This window comes from Heterocephalus glaber, unplaced genomic scaffold, assembly GCF_053883595.1.
Source record: "Heterocephalus glaber isolate CG9 unplaced genomic scaffold, H.glaber_assembly_v1.0 deba00001479, whole genome shotgun sequence".
In the NCBI taxonomy this organism is placed as follows: Eukaryota; Metazoa; Chordata; class Mammalia; order Rodentia; family Bathyergidae; genus Heterocephalus; species Heterocephalus glaber.
Genome location: NW_028258316.1, coordinates 7,287,942 through 7,310,721, shown reverse-complemented (window position 1 = coordinate 7,310,721; position 22,780 = coordinate 7,287,942). Strand labels below are relative to the sequence as shown.

At 49.1% G+C, this 22,780-nt stretch overlaps 3 protein-coding genes and 1 pseudogene across 3 annotated transcripts; 1 reads left to right on the top strand and 3 right to left on the bottom strand.

The window, feature by feature from the left end:
- Positions 1–44: 44 nt before the first annotated feature.
- Positions 45–4,167, bottom strand: LOC106009745 (PIH1 domain-containing protein 2 pseudogene; annotated as a pseudogene).
- Positions 4,040–8,130, top strand: LOC147826066 (neutrophil gelatinase-associated lipocalin-like). Its single transcript, XM_087182885.1, has 6 exons — positions 4,040–4,352; positions 4,766–4,908; positions 6,339–6,418; positions 6,612–6,728; positions 7,076–7,177; positions 7,980–8,130. The coding sequence occupies exons 1-6, from the start codon at positions 4,215–4,217 to the stop codon at positions 8,102–8,104; spliced, it is 705 nt and encodes a 234-aa protein (XP_087039011.1). The 5' UTR covers positions 4,040–4,214; the 3' UTR covers positions 8,105–8,130.
- A 6,474-nt stretch (positions 8,131–14,604) lies between these two features.
- LOC101709960 (neutrophil gelatinase-associated lipocalin-like) lies at positions 14,605–16,332 on the bottom strand. The gene is made up of 4 exons (XM_004849262.4): positions 16,083–16,332; positions 15,630–15,728; positions 14,922–14,944; positions 14,605–14,797 (listed from the first exon to the last, which is right to left on the bottom strand). Exons 1-3 carry the CDS (start codon positions 16,225–16,227, stop codon positions 14,925–14,927), a joined length of 264 nt encoding a protein of 87 aa, XP_004849319.3. The 5' UTR covers positions 16,228–16,332; the 3' UTR covers positions 14,605–14,797; positions 14,922–14,924.
- LOC147826065 (neutrophil gelatinase-associated lipocalin-like) lies at positions 16,276–18,567 on the bottom strand. The gene is made up of 3 exons (XM_087183383.1): positions 18,401–18,567; positions 17,882–18,018; positions 16,276–16,480 (listed from the first exon to the last, which is right to left on the bottom strand). The coding sequence occupies exons 1-3, from the start codon at positions 18,536–18,538 to the stop codon at positions 16,276–16,278; spliced, it is 480 nt and encodes a 159-aa protein (XP_087039509.1). The 5' UTR covers positions 18,539–18,567.
- Positions 18,568–22,780: the final 4,213 nt, after the last annotated feature.

Here is a 22,780-nt window from a genome sequence, read left to right as displayed (position 1 = left end):
TAAATCAGATGGTACTTTGGTGTTTGGCAGCTTAGAAGAGATAAATGGAAATTAGAAATTCTATTACGTCATTTCTGTAGGAGAAAACATACTTGTCCAAAGTCCACTTTCTCTCAAATTAGAGATGGATTTATTTAGCTTGTGATGTGCAACAACATTTGATTGCTGTTATGTATCATTGTATCTCATCCACAGACATGTCTGTATCTGATAGGAAGAGGTCTGGCTGGGTACCTGGACTCCTGGCAGAGCAGTGGCATTGTGATGATTAATGTAGATTTCTCTTTGATAAATTTTGCTGTAGTCATTTCTGTATTAACAGATTCTGGAAGATTCAGATGTAGTCTGTACTTCTCAGAAACCTCGATCAGTAAGTCATCCTTAGAAACACTAAGGTCACAGAGAGAGACTTTATTAATACCAGGTAAGTCAACTTTCAATTCAATTTTCAGAGGTTTCTCATGCTGATCCTTCAAAACTTTTAAGTCATAGACTGGTATCTTCATCTCCACTTGGGTTTCAGTACTAGAAATCTCTTATATCAGACATCTTGCTTTGCTTGAAACTTGGTCTTTTGGCAGTAATAGACAAGGAAAGTGTTTTGAATTGTTCACAGTGCTCTTTCTTAACTGTTCAAGAGTGTGTTCCTTTGTTATTTTTTGTCTTAAATCTGTGACATCAGCTTGGATTCCCATCAGATTTTGTTTCATTCTTTGAATGCTTCCTTTTATTTTAAATTTGGTAATATGGTAAGAGTGTGAGAGAGAGAGTTGGAATTGCTCCTCAATGCATTTCATAGCCATCCTTATTAACTGATCTTTTTTTGCATTGTCCTTTTCTGTTGCCTGGAAAACCTCAGGATTGTAGGGAACGTTGATGACTGTGTACTCATCTGATGTCTCAGTGATGTCTTCTGGTCTGCCAACACTTAGAGGTACTGGATGCGTAGTTGATTGGGGAGTGGGAAACCTTTTCCACCGACACACGTTGATAAAAAGTATTTTTTCTTTTGGCTTCTCTTTTTCGCTTTCCCAGACAAACCGCGACGTCTGTTACCCAGGTAACCAGACTGGGTACAACATTTAATTGGGTCCGAGAAGCTCCATGTGGAAAGGTCTCCTTACATCCAGTTCTGGAATTTCCCTCTTCAGGTAACGGGCTTGCTTTTCAGTGGAACCCGAAGCACTTCTCTTCCTAGAAAGCGCCTGCTTCCTTTCTGTCATAATAAGGATTCTTAAGTGTTTATTTTTGCAGAAACACATGAAACCAAACCTGTATCCTCACACCTGTGCATTTATAGGGAGACCTACCTCAGTGGTTTGCTGAAAGTGAACCAAGGTAGGTGAGAATCTTGAAGACCAGGGTGACAGGACTGAAAACCCCAGGTGGTGGAAGGACTTGGAAGAGGAGCTGGGCAGGTGTCCTGGGTGGCAGCTTTCCCTCTGTCCTCCATGTGACCTGCAGCAATGGTGCTGAGGCGAGGAGGTAGAGGGCCCAGAAGAATACACAGTGCAGGTGGTCAGGCATCAGGAGCTGATACAAAAGAAAGGCACAGGACACATCCTTCTAAGAACATTTCTGAGGAGGTGATTAGAAGGGAATTCTGCTTTCTTTGGAAAGAGATAAAAGTTGGCATTTCATTATATAGCTACCCTACAAAGGTAACATCATTTATCTTTTCAGTGGCAATAGCAGTGTTTTTATAAACACCACTTAAGCTAGGCATGGTGCCACGTGGCTGCAATCCCAGCACCCAGGAAGCGGAGGCAGTAGGATTGGTGTGAGTTTGAGGCCAGTCAGGGTTACAAGTTCAAGGCTAGCCTGAACTACATAATGAAACCCTGTCTGAAGAAAAAACAAAATAAGAACTCCCTCCACACCAAAAAGAATGATGACATTACTTCAGAAGAAATTTCCCTTAGTTACCTCCCGTCTCCATCCCAGTAAATCTTTACTCCTCTTCCTGCAAGCCCAGGATTCTACATTTTCATCTAGACCTGTATGATGAGGTGGAGGTCAATTCATCTCAGACTACAGGGGTAGAGTATTAGACAAAGATGTAAGAATCTCTGAGTCAGAAATAACTGGGCGAAATGCGGAAAATTCCCAAACCAGAACAGATACACAGGTGGGAAATAGTGCGTGGGTGCCCAGGACTGAGGCAGGAACTGAAGTAAAGAATCAAACCCAAAAGGACTAAATGAGTCATTTTTCTCCCAGGAAGCGTGTCCCAAAGCAATAGCATCTTGAGAGCCTTGCTTTTCTCCATAACCCCTCTGAAGTGAGTAAGCATATTCGTTCAGAAGTCAGACCATAGGGGGAAAAAATTAGTTTTGCGGTTTACAGTGAAGAAAATTCAGTGTTTTCATAACTTGCAATTTTTATGTTTTCGAAATAAAAATTATCTGAAGCAATTCTCAGTTCACAATGTTAGAATCTCTTTAGTGAAGAGACAGGCAAGATTCTAACTTTTATTCTTGTTCTAAATGTTTGTCAGCTCTGCATCGATAATCACAAAAGCAGCAAAATATTCACGTTTTATCATACTACATTCAATTACCTCTTAAGTTTAGAACAATCAATAGTCTAAAAAAGATATTAAAAACAAAACTTGAAATCTCACATTAAAAATTAAAACATGGTTGAAGTTTAGTAGATTAATTACAAATTAGCTGTAATGTGCTGTAAGTTTAAGTGTTTTTTTTTTTTTTTTTTTTTGGGTCCTGGGGATCGAACTTGGGACCTTGTGCTTGTGAGTTAGACGGTGGCACCACTGACCTAAATCCCTGGCCCGAATGTATGTCTTTATTATGAAAGGGACAATACAAAGATGATGTAAAGGACACAGTTCTGATTTCCATGAGCCTCACCAGCAATGGGTGACCCACCTAGCTGGATGGGGTGCTCTGAGGGAGCCATGTGGGTGACTCCTGCCGGCACCACATAACCATGGCCTGGGGGAGAGGACAATGGCAGATAGACATTTGAAAGTGAAGACACTCAAGTCTTCTCTCATTACGCACCTATGTTTCCCTGAACACAGAGAAGACCTAACTCCACAATTCCATGAGCTTGGTGATGCTTAAAAACAAGGATATTATACAGACCATAGACAAAAGACAAATGAAACACGTAAACATACCTATGTTCCAAAGTTAAGCCATTTCTTTATAAAAGAGAGAGGCTTGGGAGGAGAGGCAGGAAGATCATTTAGTGAGTTTAAGGCCAGTGTGAACTACACAGGAAGACCCTGTGTCAAAAGAAACTAAAACTAAAACAAAACTGTAAAAGAGAATTATCACTGGATCTGCTATCTGTAAGTGCAAAAGACAGAGACAGCAATATAGTATGCTTCAGAAGAATCACGACATCTACCTCAGTGGTGAGAATTGTAGGTCTCTTTATATGAATTTTTGAAGCCTCAAATTGTCATATTTTCAGGAGAAAAGATAAAGAACCCAAATCCCCATTCCTCTCAACATCAACTAACAGGGATCTTTGCATACATCTTTTTTTTTTTGTACTGGGGATCGAACTCAGACCTTGCGCTTTCAAGGCAGGCTGCAGAACCACTGAGTTAAATCCCTGGGGCTACGCATACATCTTTATCCTAACACTTTTCAGATTATTTTCAAATTCAGGCAATTTAATGGACTTAAACTGTCACTTAAAGGTCAGCTTTAAGGGGGTTGCAAGAACCCTGCAACTACCTGAATTCTTCATTTTAATACAAATTCTCCTCCTGCCTCAGGTGGAATTACAGGCCTGCGCCACCATGCCTGGGGCATTCTGTTTTTTCTGCTTAGTACACGGAGGGTGTTTTGCCACACACACCCCCTCCCTGGGCTCACAGCCTCAGAGATGACAGCTTGTCCAGCCCTGACTGAGACCCACAGACAGGGCCATTGAGATAAAGGGAAGGGGCCCAGTGAACACAAGGGGAGCTCCTGTCCCTCCAGACTGTGACACTGGCAAGGTTCCCCCTGTCTACTGTTGCCTTCCCAGCTTTCAGACTTGCACAATACTGACCACGGGGTGAAAAGAGCAGGTATCTGACTACATCTGATGGCTCACCCTTCCTGGATTTAGCAAAGGATGGGTCAGCACCCCAGGGAGGGTGACACCATCTGGCCCATAAATAGTTCTCGGGTTGGACACCGAAGCCATCGCCTTCCTCCTCCACTACCTGGCAGCACAGCAGCTATCCCGAAACCATGGCCCTGGGTCTCCTGTATCTGGGCCTTACTCTTCTGGGGGCTCTGCAGACCCAAGCCCAGGACGTCCCTCCAACCCTGATCCAAGCACCGCCTTTGAGTAAGATCCCCCTGCAGCCAGGCTTCCAGGATGATCAGGTAAAGGCTTTGTATGTGCAGCTGGAGGGAAGGCCCAGGGCATGAGGGCAGTGGGAATGGAGGGAAGAACAAAAATAGGGCTCCAGTGACAATGTTGGTTGGGAGAAGCAGCACTCATGGGGTTCAGACTCATTGCCATGTGGGGATATCTTCAGGTTCCCTCCCCATAATTGTGAAATTGAGTCTCTGGACAGCCCATCAGCCACTTGCTCAAGGCTACCCCATCTCTGAAAACTGAGGTCTAACTCCTTGCCCTGGGTCCTTTTTGGTTCCAGAGAGATCAAGCTCCTGCTGGATTGTCAGGATAGACCCATCCCTGGGCCCTGCAGCCCAGATGGCTGTCCAGAGGTACCAGCAGAGACAGTGTGTCTTCCTGGCATCTCTGGGCTCTGCCTGTCATAAACCCTTTGCAGTTTCAGGGAAACTGGTTCACCATAAGCATGGCTGTGAACTCAGCTCAGAAAGGAAATGAAACCAATTGGACATATTTCATGTCCAGAGCCACCTTCCAGCTGAATGATGACCATGGCTACAATGTCATCACCACTGGACTCAGGTGAAGCAGCCACCTTCCAGAGGTTCCGCTCAAGAGGCACAGCAGTGTCACAACAATGGGTGACCAAAGCTGAGGGTTACTGTCATTCATCTCACTGCTCTGAACTGAAGCAATTGTCCTCCTTCCCTTGCTCCCCCTTTCTTCTTCCATTTTTCTCACCTTCCATTTCTTCTTCCTTCCCTCCCTCCCTCTTTTCTTTTCTCTCTTTCCTTGCTAGTCATGGGTGGCGCCAATGCAGACACAGTCAGTAGAAGACTAGAGAGAGAGAGGGCTTCCGGGAGGGAAGAGAGGGACACTGGATCCAGCTGGGACCCCACAAAAACCTCCCTCTAGGGCTTGTAAGAAAGTGACCTTACAGGAGCCTTCCTGAATTGTGGTGTAATCCTAGCAGACTTAGCTCCAGGGGCTGAGGCAGGAGGATTGCAAGTTAGAAGCGAGCCTGGTCAAATTAAGCAGACCTTGTTTTAAAGTAAAAACTAAAAACAGACCAGGGATATAGCTTAATGCAATGGTCTGGGTTCAATCTCCAATCCCACCACCACCACCACCACCACCACCACCACAAAAACAAAAACAAAAACAAAAGCAAAAGGAGGTAGAATGGACCACAACAGGGTCTGGTGTTCTCTGAGTCAGAGAGCCTCGCCTTAGGAGACAGCAAAGCAGCCGACCATCAGCATGGCCACCTGTGCAGGGGCTGATGAGTGGCCAGGAAGGGCGTGCTCCCAGTCCAATCTCTGGCCTGGGGCTCCTCCCAGGGTCAGGATCTGGGTGCAGCTTCAGGGTGCAGCTTCAGCAGGGGAAGTGAGAAAAACCACAAAGGTAAGACCCTGCGGTCTCTGGCGGGTGGTGTTGGGTAGGGAATGATAGAGGTGGGGCAGATGAGGACTTGGAGGGGGAACCTGGGCTCATCCACCTGCAGGGCATTCTTTTTCTGGCCACTAGGCTGAGGGGAGTTGGAGAATTTGAGAATCTCAGGGCACAAGGAAGGCCAGCTTGGGGGGCTTGGTTCTGTGGTCCAGGGGTGGGGTGGACTCAGCGGAGAGGTCAGGTGTGGTCCAAGGGTTAGGTCACTGCTTGGCATGGAGCAAACTGGAAGCTCAGGGAAATCACCACATGAGGTGGGAAAGGGGAGCAGTGAGATAACATCCAGTGCCCGGCTGTCTGTGTGGGACAGGCTGCCTCAAGGAGGCAGCAGAGCCAGCGAGTGCTGGAGGGAGGGTGGAGTTGTCTCCACTGAGACCGTGCAGAGGTTCATGGTGGAAGGCACAGGGCCATGAGGCAGGCCAGGAGAGGCGCCTGCTATAGTAGGGGACAGGCTGTCACGGGCCCCTGAATTCTGTGGTAGCCCTGGAATGAGTTTGTTCAGTACACGGGGAAAGTCTTTGTCTTCTCCCTGCTCACCAAGCCGCCATCTCTCCCCCTCATAGTGGCCAGAAATGTGCACAGTGGAACAGCACACTTGTTCCGTATGACCAGCACGGCCAGTTCACCCTGGTCAACATGACAAGTGAGTCCTGAGTGAGCAGCACCCTGGTGTTGGGATTCAAGGGACAGGTTCCTCCCAGAAGGGCACAGGCCTCCTTGCCCCTCCACTCAGATGCTGTCCTGTTGGGAGAAACCTCTGCTGACTGGTTGGGGAAGAAGGGGATAATTCCTTCCTACCGGAAGGTCAGGGATGACCATTGCTATCCTTACTGCAGATTCTGAGACTGAAAGGTATACGTGGAGAGTGGCAGCCACTGACTACAATCAGTTCGCCATGATGTACATCGAGTATAAGTTAGAAAACAGCACTTACTTCCAGGCCAAGCTCAACGGTGAGGCCTCACTCCATCCCTCAGGGATCTGGCCTCTGGTCACAAGAGAGAAAGCCCCTATCTCTAAGATATCAGCAGTTCTCCATCCCAGGCTTCCCTCAAGGAAGAAGCCTTTCCACAGATCCTCCCTGGGCAAGGGGTCTGGGCCTCCTTCACTCATTCAACAGCATTTATGGAATGAGCTGGGGTAGTGCACCCAACGGCCCTCCAGCACTGGGGAGCCTGAGGGAGGAGGCTTATATGTTTAAAGCCATCCAGAAGTACATAGCAAGACCCTATCTCAAAAAATGTAAAAAAAATTATGGTATGTCTTTCTCTTGGTCACTTATTGGCCATTGTGGACACAGGGAGAACCAAGGAGCTGAGCTCTGAAGTGCAGGAATGCTTCTTCAAATTTTCCAAGTCGCTGGGCCTTAGTGAAGACCACATCATCTTCTTTGAGCCCATCGGTAATGACCAGATCAGGGGAAGGCAAGGGGATGTGGGGTCTGCCCAGGCCTGATGGTGTCCCACCTGGGGAAGGGGATAGGAGAGACATAGTCCCCTGCTCCAGTCACTGGAGAGAGTGGCTCCCAGCTAGGCATCTATCGGTCCCCAGAAATGCTGGTTCCAAGTTCTCCTCCTGATACTATAACAAGGCCTGCTCAAGTGATAATTTCAGGTCTAGTTCCAACTTTTCCCAGTTTCATTGCCCTGGGTCATCTCTTCTCTGTATGTTGGCTTTTGTCATCCTGGGCCACCTCTTCTATACCTTGGGTCTCCCCTGAGGTTTACTGATTCCTGACATAGGAGATGTCCTTACTTTCAAGAGGCCTGACTGGGTAGGGGTCTCCACCCAGGCCAATCAGTGCCCTAGTTCAGGAGTTGTGAGATATCTGCAGGGAAAAACACAAGAGGCCTTGGTGTTCAGGCCCTGTGGGATGCCTACACCAGGCCTTCAATTCAGGAAATTCCTGTATCCTCTGAAGATGGACCACACTGGGCCTGAGGCTACCAAAGGCAGTGCCTGGGTTCTGGTAGCCAAGTATCTCTCTCTCTCTCTGTCACCCCCCCGCCCCCACCCTTGCCTCCTCTGATGTTCTTTCTCCCCACAGAGGAGTGCATCGATGGCTGAATGTACAGTGAGTATGGCTGGGCGAGGGGCTGATGGGAAGATAGGGCAGGGTGGGCTGGGGGTCTCGGGGCTGCCTTTGTTCTTCCCCTTCCTCTACCCTGAACCCCAGTCTTGCATATGCTGTTGTCCCCTCTCAGGTGCCTCCTGTACTGTACCCCCTGTTCTCCCAGTCACTTCTGCCCAAGGTGCCATCTGGCTGCCCACCAGCCGTACGCCAGTGAGAGAGCCGGAGGCCCTTCCTTCAGTGCTTGCTGACTCCTGAGGCACTACAAAAACCACCTGCTTGTGGAGGCCCCTTGTGTGCTAAATAAAATCATGCCACAGATCTCCAAGTGTGAGCGCCTAGTTGCTGGGCCATGGGGAAGGGGAGGGTGAAGTGTAAGCGCACAGGAGGATCACTCCTAGGACCGGCTGCCTCCAGAACCTAGCCTAATGTTAGGGTGCAGAGAGAAGGCACAGGACAAAGAGAACTCCAGGTTCCTCTACTGTCATCATCGCCACTGGCTACCCTGAGACCACCATGAGCAGAAAGATGCCATTCTCACTCCTGCATTAGCTGGGCATTGCTATTCCCAGCCCTGACCCCATCTCCAGAGCTCCAGCTTGGGTGACTCAGCCTTGCTTTTACTGTATTGCTCTTCATTTATCTATTTTTCTCCTATCCCTCTTAACAACACCCCCCACCCCTGGTAAAAATCACTCTACTAAGGGGAAACTCACTGCATACAAGTTCCTATTTTATGTTGGATCATGTTATTTAACTGTAGATCTTGCTCCTATGGTTAAATGTACCAAATTAATAGTTACCACAGTATGTCAGTTTCTAGGCTGCGCTTGATGCTGTTGCTATTGCTAATTGTACTGCTTTGCTATCTTGGGCCCCCTCTTGTCCATATCTTGTGTCTTCCTGTCCTGAGCCATCTCCTCTTCATACCGTGGGTCTTCCTATCCTGGGTAACCTCCTTTTGCCTAGCCTGGCAATGAGGAACCAGCTCAGGGCCACCATGGAAAACATCAGCGGAGCCTAAAGGAGACAGGCGAGTGCCAGGCATGGTGCACACATGCAGCAAGGAACATCTGAGTGACACAGGTCTGGGCAGTGAGGACTCTTGAGTTCCCTTTCTGGCACCTGGCACAGTGGGAAGGGAGTAAGCAGAGACCAGAGCCTCTAGTGTCCTGTGATCTTGGAACTTGCGAGTCAGACCAAGTCTCACCAGAATGTCTACAGTGTGTTCCTCACCAACCCCACTAGTGCTGAGTCTCACAGCTGGTGTGTGAGGCTGACCCTTTCCCCAGATCCCTGCTAGACTCTGACTGGGGTGCACAAAAGCTTTCCCCCTGAACCCAGCCTGCAGGATGCCTCCTATACTAAGGGATGCTGCTGACACCCCTGAGGGAAGCCAGAAGTGACTCACTCTCCTATTTTTCCAGTGCTGGCCAGGGTGGGAGTGGGTGGTGTGGCTTGTAACTGTTGTGCCCCTCTCCTCATTTCCTCTTGGTTCCTCTGGGCTCCTCATGGACTGGGACAACTTGCTTCAGTGTCCAACCTGGCTGTCTAGCATCCACTCCACTCCAACATGAAAGGTGTTAGAACCACTGAGCTAAATCCCTGGCCCCAGTCCATGGTTTTGGTGTGGAAAGGATTTAATGTCCCCCTCCTGTGGGTGCTGCAGTAGATAGTAGAGGTCTCTAAGCCAGGCAGCATGCTTAGTGTGACTGGCTATTAGAGAAACCTTCAAGATAAAGTTGCCCAGCTGTCATCATTCCCCGTCCTGTACTTATGAGGAAAGAGAGGCACAAAGTCACCTCACCTGCACGCCACTCCTGGATCCATAGGTTAGGGGACCAACTAAGTGTCAGGCCCACATCCCATTAGCCTTACTTACTATGACTTCTATAGTTGAAGTGGTCAGGAGGCCCTATGGCTGCAGCAGTGAGCTGGCCTCCCATTGAATGCCCAAGAGGGTAAGCCATCCTCAGCATGGGGATCAGATGCTGGTATAAGCCTTAGGTGATAATATTATAGATAGACAAGTTAGGGAGAAGATAGAAGGCAGCTAGGGAAAATCCCAGCCCAAGGTAGTCAGGATGACCAGGCCTTGATCAGATAAGCAGGAGCCTGAGGTCAAGGATTAATAAGAACTATATGGACAATTAAGTCCAGAAATGTAACAAGCGAGGTGATGGGTGACCACTATGACAAATTCTGCTCCTATCAGTCTGAAAAAACATTTTTTCCTTTTCTCTCTGTTCTTTTAATGAGCCACTTGGGTAGGATAGAGGCCAAGAAAAACTTGCAGACATATGCTTGCTATGTGCCTTGACTCCTCATAGTTTTAGTCCTATAGGTTGATATTAGCTTGACTCTGAGTGATCTGAGCCTTGGCCATCTTTGGGTATAAAAACTCCTCGACAAAAAGTCCCCATGGCAACCCACTTTTGGGACCTTTCTTTACTACTGAGAGCTATTTCTCTCTTCGTAATAAACACTTCTCTTCTGTAGCTCTTTGTCCTTGATTTCATTCTTTGACTTTGTGAGACACAAACTCAGGTTATGTAGTGACATTTCTTGGCACCCAATATGGGGTTATGAGGAGCTAAGACCCATTTGAGGAGATTTTCATATTCCTCTAAAATAAGATTTTTCCTTCTGTATCTACTATCTTTGCTAGCCATGATTACTTTAGACAAATGGTGGATTTATTTTGGGGGCTTGTATTGATCACTCTCATTCCTTGTCTGTGGCCACAGTCAATCCCAAAATGCATTTTTGTGTCACTCTAGCATAGGGGAAAAATTAGAACAGCTTGAGAGCCAAAGTCCCTCCTGTAGATAAGGATTTCTTTAATGGGTCACTTCATTTCTTACCAGCTGCCCTCCCCCTCAAATTGTACTAAGAAGGCAATTCAGACCATAACCTCTTCCAAAGTCTGATACCTACAGAGAGTCTATCAAATTCTCCACCTACCATATAGTTGTGTGTGCTGTTTCAGACACTGCTGTGGAGACGATCAGATCCCCACCCTACTCAGTCTCTGAGCCATGGATCTGCAGTATCACATCCTTCAATATGTTGGCTGGGATGGATACCAAACTTCTAATTGGCACAGGGCCTGCAGTCTTAGAGCTTGTTCAAGGATTCAAACTAAGGTACAATGGGAAAGATTTTGGTTTTACCCTCCTCACTGGGAAGGCCCGTGGATATCAATGACTATAACCTTATGCTTTTTAAAAAAATCAACTCATGGCTATCCTAGACCTGTTAACAGACCTTTAACTAAAACCCTCTCTTCTGATCTCTGTATGGTAAAGAAACATCAGAGCTGCAGCGAACAAACAAACAAACAAACGAAGTCCCAGCATAGGTTCCAGAAAAACATCACAAGAGAAGATCAAATGTGTGTGTGATGCAATGGTAGGTATGTAGAGTCCAGTTTGCTGCTTCTAGGGTACTCCAGGTTGCAGCCACTTGAACTGGCAATGTAAAGGCTGGGGGATGACCTGGCCAATAATAGTTATACAAGACAAACTCACAGGGATCCTTTCTCTCCCCTGGTTGTATTTCAGAATGGGAAACTCAATGTCTATCTTGAATTTCCTCACCCCCTTGGAATGTATTCTTAATAACTGGCATTCTTTGGATCCCCAGACATTAAAGAAGCACTGCTTAATATTTTTCTGTACCCTTGAAGGGCCTGGGTACCCCCTGATGGGGGAATGTTGAAAACCAGAGGGAAATATTAATGACAATACTATTCTTTAGATAGATTTGTTCTGTAAAAGAGGAGGAAAATGGTCTGGCATTCTTGGTATTAAGAGATAACCCTGAACTGTGTTGAAATGTGGGTATAGCCCAGGGAAAACAGAATCCAGCTTGTGAGCAAGACTGATGCTTCACCAGAGCTCATTTGTCTGCTTTATCCTGAACCCCTGCACCCCACTCAGTCAAGCATCCAAAAGAGATTGTATCTCCTCCAGGAAGTAGGAGGAGAATTTTGCCCCAGGTATGTCATGTGCCATTCTCTCTAACTGATTTAAAACAGATTGGACAGGATTTAGAAAGTTTCTGAGACTCTGATAAGTATATCGAAGTTTTTAGAGGTTGTACACAATCTTTTTTTTTTTTTTTTTTGGTACCGGGGATTGAACTCGGGTCCTTGTGCTTGTGTAGCAGGCAGCGAAACCACTGAGCTAAATCCCCAGCCCAATACTCAGTCTTTTGATTTGATATAGAAAGACATAAGGCTTCTCTTAAATCAGACTCTATCCATCAGTGAGAGAGAGCCTGCTGTGCAGGGGCCTAGAATTTTTGAAGATGAACATCTTACCCACTATAGAAGGCCAGAAGAGCAGAGGGCAGAGGCTGAAGAAAGGTAGAGAAAGGATCAGGAAAAGGCAACAGCCCTTGTACCTGCCCTTTGAGGGCCTTCTTTTGAGTCTGACTGACAGGATTCTTAGGGCAAAATCCAATCCACTTCGCCCACCTGCTATGGGTGTCGGAAGTCAGGGCACTTCAAGAGGGACTGGGATAAGGGTCATCACCACAAATTGTGCCCAGTCTGTAATGGAGATTACTGGAAGTCAGATCACCCCCAGAGACCAAGATTTTCAAGGACAAACCTGTGTTAGCAGCAGCTTCAACAGCACCGAAGGGCCCCAGGACACTTGTCACAGTCTCCCTTTTATCACACTGTCATCTCCACTGAGGAGCCCTAAATAATCATAACTATTGAGCGAAAAGAAGTCAGTCCTCTGGTAGGTACTGGTGCTAGATTTTTCTGTACTCCTCTCCAGTACTGGTCCTCCTTTGTCAAACAGTACAACTGTAAAAGGTATGGCTAAAAAGTTTGCAGTAGGATATTTTTCACTGCTCCTTAGTTGCGGCTGGGATGACTATTCTCACATGCCTTTTTGATTATGCCCGAGAGTCCTGTTTCCCTCCCAGGATGCAATATTCTGTGCCATTTAAACAACATTTACATGCATTCTAAACCAGTGTTTTACCTCCCCCTAGTGGAGACAGAGATAATTCCAAAGGCACAGGCAATACAGGGAAAGGTAGGAAAAGGAATAAGGGCAAGCCTTTGCAGATCCACCTCAAAGATCTCACTTCTTTCCCTCACCAAAAGCAACACCCATTAAAACCAGAGGCTAGAAAAGGGCCACAGTCTATTATTTATAATTTAAAGGCACAAGGCCCTGTTAGATCTTGTAATAGTTCCTGCAATACCCAAATGATGGGAGTCCAAAAACCCAATGGAGAAGAGAGATTGGTTTATGATCCCCCACTGATCAATGTGGCAGTAGTGCCTATTCACCCAGTGGTGCCCAACGCCTCCACTCGCTTGTCTCAGATACTAGAGGATACAGAATGGTTACAGTGCTGGATTTAAAAGATGCCATTTTTCTGTGTCCTTTTACATCTTGACTCTCAATTTCTTTTTCCCTTTGAAGATTCTATGTCTGGGCTTCTGAGCTGATATGGATGCTATTGCCCCAGGGAGTGTGAAATAGCCCTCATGTCTTTGGGCAGGTGATTTTGCAGGATTTGGCTTGTTTTGAACACTCTCAGACTAAGAGCTTATAACAGGTGGATGATATAGTTTTATGGGTCCCTTCAGAAAAACTGTTAAAACAAGGCACTCAGGCTTTACTAAACTTTCTAGCAGTTGGAAATTACAAAGTCCCTGGGCTGAAGGCATAGCTCCATAGCCTTGAAGTAAACCACTTGGGCCTAATTTCATCCAAGGGAACTCAAAGACTGGGGGAGGAAAGAATTAAGCCAACCCTTTCCTTCCACTGACAGAAATCTTAAGGCAATTCAGAGGGTTTTGGGGGAACTATTAGTTTCTGTTGCCTTTGAATTTCAGGAGAAAGTGGTAGTGCATGTGTTTGTGGGGTGGGAAGCCAGAGTTCTTTCAGAGCCACATGCAGTCTAGCTATAGTCCTTAAAAGAGGAGAAGAGGCAGGAAGGATTCCTGTGTCTTGCACACTGGGACCAGCTGCCGCTCATCCAGCGTGGGGATAGGTTCCTGTAAGGCTGGACGCAAGTCCAGTCATGTGAATCTTCTCCTAGGAGGCTGAAGCCAGAGCAGAGCCTGGATAGATGGGGGAATATGTTGCTGGCTTCAGAATGCACCCTCATGTGGTCTGGATGTCGTCATAGTGGTAGTGGGATCTTCATAGGGTCAGCATTGATGTGGATCCACCCGGTGGTGGAAGGAGTTTGGGACCATGTATACAGGAGAACAGCGGAGGAGCAGGGACCCACTGCTGCTCACCTTCTGCTTGGAATAGGGCTCTGCTGCAGCCCCACCAACATGCACCCTCCTGTTATGGTCACCATCTCCCAGCAACCACAGGGTCCTGGTGAGCTTGGGGTGGGTTCCACTTATACCCCCTCCAGGCTCCTCTAGCTCCCCAGCACTAATGAGGCTGCTGCTGTGGGATGTGTTGCCAGTGGCTAAGTATAGTCAGGGAAGTGTGGCCCCATCAGTGCTTCTGTTGGAGGAGGAAACTCTTAGGCTGCTCTGCAGGTGGTCCCAGGGCCCATCATTCTGCCTAGGCAAGACTCAAGGCAAACATGGTGATGAAGGTGCCAGGGGAGCCTGGAGTCCCCTCTGTCTGTGCCTTTGGTCTGCACCCTAACATCAGGCTGGGTTCTGGGACTAGCAGGCCCTGGGAGTGAGGCTGGTGTAAGCCCTCCCTTTCCCCTACTCCTTTCTTATGGCCCAGAGGACATGAAATACGGACGTGGAGACCTGAGGTCACGTGTTTATTTAGCAGACAAGGGAGGCTTCTTCTCAGGGGTGTCTTTGGGATGGCTGGTTGGGCAGCATTGCACTGTAAGAAGGGCCTTTCATCTCTTTTGTTGGCATTATGGCTGGTGGGACAGCAAGGTGGCATCTTGGGTAGAAGTGACAGGAAGAATAGGGGGTGAAGAGATGAGAAGCACCTGAGAGTGGAAAGCAGAGCAAAAATGTCAGCCTTCAGGATGGGAGCAAAGAAGAAAGGCAGGCTTGAGACACCAAGCCTCCATGCCCAGGCCTCCCATCAGCCTCCTGCCCAGCCATACTCACTGTTCAGTCATCAATGCATTGTTCTGTGGGGGAGAAAGAAAATTATAGCAATCAGGGATACATGTGCCTGTGTGTGTGAACTTGTGTGATCTCTGGGTGTCAGGACCCCAGTGCTGCCCATAGTGCCTCAGGTCCAACCTAACCCAGCTGCAGAGGATCTGGGGCGTTTCCCAATTTCAGGGCCTGTGAATGGTCTCTCCTGAGTATGTGAGCCTCACAGCTGCTTGTAAACCATGGCTGCAACCTGGTTACATATTGAGGCATGGCAACCTCTGAGTCAGCGTCCCTGGCTAGCACGGATGGAACTTGCTCCCAGAGCAGGTCTCTGGAAAGCAAGGACATCTCCCGCATCAGGAATAAGCAAGCCTCAGGGGAAGGGGAGATGGGACAGGACAGCAAGACCCAAAGTATGGAAAGGAAGTGGCCTATACGACAGCACTAGATATGAAGAGGGTGGCAGAGGGCAGTGAAACGGGTAAAGCCTGGGCTCGGGCCTGAATTGTCATCTGGACAGACCTTGGCTAAACTGTCAGGTGGAGCACTTGGGGTCAGGATCCCTGAGGACCCACAGATGCCAGGGTGGGAGCTAAGAATGCTGCAGTGCCTGGAGCAGGGAGCTGAGACTCTTCTATCCCCCTTTACTTGGTGGGGCAGCATCAGGCCTGGACGGACCCCACATCCCCTACCCTCTCCTTAGGTGGCCATTACCTGTGGGCTCAGTGAAGACGGTGTTCTCATTGAAGCCCAGAAATGTGGCAAAGTCGACAAAGTCCTTCTTTAAGGATGGACCCAGCTTCTTGGTCCTCCCTGTGGCCAAGATGGCAATGAGTGGACAGCGGAGGGAAATGTGTTATTTTTTGAAAGTTTCTCGAGCCGGGGTCTTGCTGTGGGGTTCAGGCTGACCTGAAACTTGCATTCTCCTCCTTCAATGTCCGCAGTGTCAGGGTGACAGGCGTGGCTCACCACGCCTAACTCACTCCATAAATGATGTTGGATACGTGAGTGAGGCCTCAGAACCCTTTCCCATTCAGGGTCTGTGCCAAGACCTCCCTGCTGAGGGGGCCCATAGTGGAGAAAACTTCGAGGTGTTGGGCAACAGGGGCCCCCACCTCCAAGTGTGACCAGCCAGGACATCTCTGTGGGAGTGGGGTGAGGACTCACCGTAGAGAGTGGCCGAGGAGAGCACCGAGCTTGTGAAATCCTTCTCGATATACACTATGGCGAACTCATGGTAGTTGGTGGCTACAACTTTTATAGTGTAGCTCCGTAGTTGAAAGAAACCTGCAGTGTGGTTGGACAGGGCCATTCTTGCTCTGGCCTGGAGGAAGGGACTGTCCCCTTTCTCCAGGACCAGTCAGCAGGGTCTTCTCTGCACAGGGCAGCATCTGTGTGGGGCAGGGAGGCCTGTGGCCTTCTGGGAGGACTCTGCCCTCTGAATTCCACTGCCACTGCCCCTCCCCACCCCCAGGAGGAACTCACTTGGCATATTGCCCAGGGTGAACTGGCCACTGTAGACACTGGGGACAAATGTTCTGGTCCAGTGGTCACAGACCTGGCCCCTGTGAGAGGGAGAGGTGTTAGGAGGTGAGTGTGGAGAGGACACACACTTGGTCCCCTGGGCGGGATGAAGTGGGGTCAGGGCTAATGCGGGATTGTGAGGCCCTGGTTCAGCCCAGCCCATGACCACCTGTCCTTCATTATTGCAGAGGCCCAACCTGGCTCACTCCCATGACCCTGGCTTTCCTCTCTGAGCCTTTGCCTGGCCTGCTTTGGGGGCTGCTCCACCCTCCCCTCAGTACTCACTGTTCCCTCCACTGGCCCCCCCGCCCCAGGGCAGCCTGTCCCCCACACAGACCTCAGGCACTGACCTTTGCTCTTATCTTCCTTCTCCCCATTCCCATCTCTGTTGTCAATTTACTCGGAGCTTCCACTCTGCTTATACCAAGCATTGCTCTAGACCTTAGGCCAAAACTGACTTGACAACTGAGTCCACCCCAACCCCGAACACAGAGCCAAGCTGTGCAAAACCTACCTTCCTTGTGCCATTGCAACCTGAAATGCTGCCAAGTCAAATCTACCCAGTGGCCAGAGCCAGAATGTATTGCAGGTGGGTGAGCCCAAGCTCCCCAGTCTGAGTCCTCATCTGTCCCACCTCTGTCATCTCCCACCTAGGACTGCCCAGCCTTACCTTCGCAGCTCTTCCCACCTCTCCTGCTGTGGTTGTGTCCAGACCCTGGCCCTTGTAGAAACCCTAGGCCAGGGTGAGATGCCCCAGAAACTGGCCTGGGAGTGCACCTCTTCTGGGTGGCTGTTCATCGGCCCCTGCTCAGGTGACCATGCTGCTGCCTGGCTGCTTTGCTACCTCCTAAAGTGAGGCTCTCAGAGGCAGAGTCTACAAGCCCCTCCTGTGACTCATGCAACTCTTCTTTTGGGTTATGGTGGTGGTAGCGAGGATGGAATACAGGGCCATTGCACTGAGCTATATCCTCAGGACATTTTTTATTTTTTATTTTGAGACAGGGTCTTGCCATGTTGCCCAGGCTGGCTGCAAACTTGGAGTCTTCCTGCCTAAGCCCTTGGAGCTGAGACTGCTAGGATTACAGGGAGGTTGGTGCCTCTCCAGCTACTTTCCTCCTTTCCTCCAAGCCCTAGAGGGAATCCTTTGGTGAGGCCTCAGGCTGGATCCAGTGTCCCTCCTTTGGGATAGCCTAATCTTTCTTCTTTCTGTTGACTTTGTATGTATGTGCTGGAACCAACCATGAATGTTGATGGAAGGGAGAGATTAAGAGAGGTGGGAAGGGAAGGCTGGGAAAGGTAGGAGGGAAAAAAGAAATAAAGGAGGGAGGGAGGAAGATTGACTTGGTGAATAGTGGTAAGAATAATGACCATATCCCTGTCAGAGTCATTAATTGGTGAGACATAGGTCTGCTTCTCAGACTCCAAGGAAATGGTGGATTTACCTGAGCAGGGTGGAGGTGACCTTGTAGGTATGGTCATCTTTCAGCTCATAGATGGTGCTGAACATGTTTATCTTCCTTTGCTTTCCCTTCTTATTTGTGTTCTCTGCCACACCTATGCCGTACCACTTCCCCTGGAACTGCAAGCAGCTGATGACAGGCAGAGCCCAGAGATGGACCCAGATGCACCCCTCCCATGCTGCCCCTGCTGGGACCTCTGGGTAGCACGGCGAGGGTGTGGGTCTGTTATGAGCAGTTAGCAGGATCTGGGACTCTGGGAGAGGAGTTAGTCCTGAGTTGTCAGTGTATGGGGTGGCTCTGGGCACATGACTGGTGGGGCTTTGGAGCTTAGTTTTCTCATCAGTGCTGAGGGACTGAAGGTGAGCCCATGTGACATGGCCTGAATTTAGTTTTGCTCCTCCCACTGACAATGACCCTAAATACTTTTGCCTTTCCTCCCCCTTGGTTCTCATTTTCCTACCCCCTGGGCCATCCCTGCAGCTGCCCTTCTAGAGCCCTTACCAATGTTTCCTGGAAGTCTGGCTGCAAAGGGACCTCATTCAGAGATGACGTAGGGAGCAGGTTTGAAGAAATGTCTGAGGCATAGGTCTTCAGAGCACCCAGCAGGGTGAGGCCCAGGCATAGGAGACCCAAGGCCATTGCTTCAGGGTAGCTGCTGGACTGGCAGGTGTTCGAAGGGGAAGAGGTGGGCTGGGAGTCTACCTGAGGGGACTATTTATGCACTGACTGGCTGCTACTCCCCCTAAGGGGGCTGATTCATCCTTTGCTACCTCCAGCAACAGTGAGCCAATCAGAAACATGTGACAAGATCTTTTTACCCCTGGTCAGGATTGTGCAAGAGAGAGAGAGAGAGAGAGAGAGAGAGAGAGAGAGAGAGGAGGAGAGAGAGAGAGAGAGAGGAGACAGAGGTGATAATGCACAGTGCACAGGAGAGATATTGCCAGAACCCCACACCCACAGTTGGGGGTGGGGGATGACAAGAGTTCCCTCTTCCCTTGTGAATGGTCCTGTCTGTGGGTCCCAGCTCAGGTCCTGTTAAGCTGTCATCGCTGACCTGTGTGGTCACGGTGTGTGTGTGAGTGGTGAGGCCCCCACCCTGTACTCACAGAAAGCAATGCATGCACTGGGCATGATAGTACATGCCTCTAATCCCAGTGTTCCCTAGTAACTGTGGACTCCCCTGAGACCTTAGCAAGGCCCATAGAAGATTTTAGGTGAAGTCCCTGCTGGCGGAAACCAGGGCTGGGCATCCAGAGTTCTGCTATGGTCTATTCTGCAGCAGCTTCAGCTAGATCAGGTTTATACTAAGGTTTTCTTGGAACAGAAGCCAAAATAAATCTTGAACCAGCCCACAAGAGGCTCTCTGGAGAGAGACCTGAATGACCTGTCTTCCCAGGGACAGGCCAAGCCCAAGCCTAGCCAAATCCACCAGAGTACTGGGAGATGCTCCTTGACAATTCAGGTCTTGCATCTCAGAAATGCACTCTGATTGCTGGTCATGTAAACAGTCTCCAGCCCTGACATGACAGACACAGGAGTAGGGTCAATGTGGCCAGTGGGAATGGGGTGAAGGGAGAGAATTGGGCAAAGAGCAGGAAAGAGCAGTGCTAAGCACAGATGCCTAGACTTTGACCTTGAATTGGCTGTGGCCCCTCTGGAGACCCATTTTGAGGAGGCCATGTCTTAGTTACTTTTCTTTTTGCTGAGACAAAATACTCAATAGCCAAAGTTAAAGGAAGAAAGGTTTATTTAGCTCTCAGTTTGTAGAGGTTTCAGTCCATATTGGCTGGCTCCAAGGTAGGGTGGCATTGCAGGCAGGCATTGAAAAGGAGAAACAGTTCATGGCACGAAGAAGGTAGCAAAGCAACAAGGGTGGACCGCACCTCCTTCTATCCCTTATATCTTATCCAGGCTACTTAGGGCAGATAGCACTCACACTCTTAATCCTAGTGCCCTTGAGCTTAGCATTGCACCATGAATCAATCCCAGAGTTACACACTCTAGATCCAGCCACTTCTGAAAAAGCCCCACCTATAACTGCCTAAGCTGTTGGAGGACATCTAGATACAAGCCATAACAAACCAGGGTGGAAGGCAGCCAGAGGAAAGAGGATAATGAGATGTCGCCAGGTGTCAGCAAAGGCAAAGACCAACACAGAGATGAGGCCTGGGGGTCTGAGACAGGCCTAGTGTCAGTGCAGAGAGAATGGTGCTGCACAGATCTCTGCCCTACCCTCACCCCTGTACTCACCTCCCAAAGTGAGGAAGAAGAACTGATCTGTTGATCTGGGAGGCCACTCACAGATGGTACCTGAGATCCAAGTTTTCCCTATACAAGGCTGTCTCTGACTTTCTTTTCTGCTTTTTTTATTCAGTTCTGGATATTGCATTGAGCTATATCCTCAGCACCTTTTTATCTTGAAACATGGTCTTCCCAAGTCGTCCAGGGTGGGCACCAAATTTCAGACTTCCTGACTTAGCTTCCCATAGTGCCGGGAATGCAGACAGGCACCGTCACACCACCATTCAGGATACCTCTCATTGAGAATACTGAGGTGGAGCCCTATGGACTGGGGAAAGAGAGGGGAGGGAGTTGTGTGGGTGGCAGGCTCTGGTGGCCACAGTTTTGCTCAGCTTCACTTCCTGCTTTTTCATCAATCAGCCTGGGTAGATGGGGTACAGTAGGGGGGCCGTCTAGAGTAGGGGGCTGAGGCTGCACACTATTCACCTTCATAGGACCCATCTAAAGCCCCTTCCCTTAGGGTCTACCACCCTATTGCCCAAGATTGGGCCCAAGCAGTAGGCAGAGAGCCAATGAGGGCCCTTTTAATTCCATATAAAGCCAGTAAATCTCTGTTCCAGCCTTGGGTTAGGCATCCATGATAGTCACTGCCTTCAGGGGTGAGCCATCTCAGAGGGATGTAACACAGGGCTTGGGGTTCATCGCTTCCATGCCTCCAGTAGAAAAGGGCCTCTACCTGGGGCAAATCTGGGATCAGCTATCTCAGGGACATTTCTGAGACTCCACACTTGAGCCCCTTGCTTCACAGTCCAAGGATGTGGCTAGGCACAGAGGATTAATCTGAATGACTTCTCAAGGACAAGGCAAAATCCTGTGACCCAAAGCAACTGGTGCACATAGCATCAGAGTACAGACCAGCTTGCCCTGGTCTGCACCTGCCCTTCGTGGTCAGGTTCTGAGGTGAGCTGTGACTGTAGCCACGTCTATGACCCGTGTATTTGGCTCCAGGTCTCTGTCTGTTGGGCTCACATGAGGGGCCAGGGCCATGAGAGTCTCTGCTGCCCTTTCTGCTCCTGCAAATGGGTTGGTGAGTAGCACAGGAGGAGTTCAAGGCATCTCACCATGCTTCAGGGCTTGGCCTGGGGGCTCCTGTGAGGGCCAGGATCTGGGCTCAGGTGCTCAGAGCAGAAACCCTGTCCTTCCCTGTCCACTGTTCAGTGTCCAGTATGTTGCCATTTCCTGACCTTTAGAATAACCAGGAATCAGCACAGGACCTGTGAGAGCAAAATATTTCTCCTTCCTTCCCTCTTTTCTTTTTCTCTTTCTTTCTTTCTTTCTTTCTTTCTTTCTTTCTTTCTTTCTTTCTTTCTTTCTTTCTTTCTTTCTTTCTTTCTTTCTTCCTTCCTTCCTTCCTTCCTTCCTTCCTTCCTTCCTTCCTTTATTTCATTCTTTCTTTTGTGTGATGCTTTTCCTATGTAATTCAGGCTGACCTTGAGCTCACTAAGTAGCCCAGACTGTCTTCAACCCCCCAGCAATACTCTTCCCTGAGCCTCCAGAGTCCTGGTATTACAGGAGTGCACCACCATGCCTGGTGCATTCTGTACTTTATGCAGGTACAGGGAAGGGACCTTGCCACATTCACCACCACCTGGACACACAGGGTCAGAGAAGACAGCTTGTCTGGACCTGAGTGGAGACCCACAGACAGGGCCAGTGAGGTGAAGGGGAAGAGGCACAGTGAGCACACAGGGAGCTCTTGTCCCTGCCATGCTGAGGAGCTCTGGGAATGTCCCACCTGTCCCTTGTCACCTCCCTCCTCTACTTTGCACAGTGCTGAGCAGGAGGAAAGGCCAGATACGGTGTCAAGAGTTTCTGAAAGACTTTCTGGAAATTGGCTTACCAATTGCTGGATTTAGCAAAGGATGTATCTGCCCAACCTAGGGATAGAGGTAGCCACATGGCCCATAAATAGTTTCCTGGGTTTGGCACTGAAGCCCTGTTCTTCCTCCTCCAACACCTGCCAACCCAGTAGCTGCTCTGAAGCCATGGTCCTGGCTCTCTTGTGCCTGGGCTTCACCATGCTGGGGACCCTGCAGACCCAAGCACAGGACTCCCCTTCATCCCAGATTCCCAGCCCATCTCTGAGTAAGATCCCTCTGGAGGCAGACTTCCAGGATGATGAGGTAAGAGTTCTGGAAGGGCAGCCTCAGGGAGGTCCTGGGGGCAGGGAGAGTAACAGCAAACAGGAGGGGAGGTAAAGGGAACAGGACTCATGAATCCAGGACCAGGTCATGCCAGGTGGAGACATCTTCAATCCTTCCACACAAGAGAAAACTGAGGCTCTGAAAGGTTCACCAGCCACCTGCCTAGGGCCACCCTATTCCTGACAACACAAGAAATTCTTAGTCCAGGATCCTTTCAGGCCAGGAGGGACCCAGCTTCTGGTGGCTTCTGAGGGCAGGCTCATTTTCACCCCATAGGCTGCCCAGTGGTACCAGGAGGAATAGTGTGGGAGAGGTAGCTCTTGAACTATCCCGGGGCTCTGCCTATCATCAGCCCCTCGCAGTTCCAGGGAAAGTGGGACATTATAGGTCTGGCAGGAAACTCAAGAAAGAAAGTGAATGTTAATCTAACATGCAC

Excerpts from the sequence above, each read along its gene's own strand:
- LOC147826065 (XM_087183383.1), bottom strand. The coding sequence starts at position 18,538 with ATGGCCTTGGGTCTCCTATGCCTGGGCCTCACCCTGCTGGGTGCTCTG. Across the intron at positions 18,019-18,400 it reads CAGACTTCCAGGAAACATTG|TTCCAGGGGAAGTGGTACGG; the intron begins GTAAGGGCTCTA and ends AGCTGCTTGCAG. Across the intron at positions 16,481-17,881 it reads GTCACCTCCACCCTGCTCAG|GGGCCAGGTCTGTGACCACT; the intron begins GTAAATCCACCA and ends TCCCTCTCACAG.
- LOC101709960 (XM_004849262.4), bottom strand. The coding sequence starts at position 16,227 with ATGGCCCTGTCCAACCACACTGCAGGTTTCTTTCAACTACGGAGCTAC. Across the intron at positions 15,729-16,082 it reads CTCCTCGGCCACTCTCTACG|GGAGGACCAAGAAGCTGGGT; the intron begins GTGAGTCCTCAC and ends TCTTGGCCACAG. Across the intron at positions 14,945-15,629 it reads CGTCTTCACTGAGCCCACAG|AACAATGCATTGATGACTGA; the intron begins GTAATGGCCACC and ends TCTCCCCCACAG.
- LOC147826066 (XM_087182885.1), top strand. The coding sequence starts at position 4,215 with ATGGCCCTGGGTCTCCTGTATCTGGGCCTTACTCTTCTGGGGGCTCTG. Across the intron at positions 6,419-6,611 it reads CACCCTGGTCAACATGACAA|ATTCTGAGACTGAAAGGTAT; the intron begins GTGAGTCCTGAG and ends TCCTTACTGCAG. Across the intron at positions 7,178-7,979 it reads CATCTTCTTTGAGCCCATCG|GTGCCTCCTGTACTGTACCC; the intron begins GTAATGACCAGA and ends GTCCCCTCTCAG.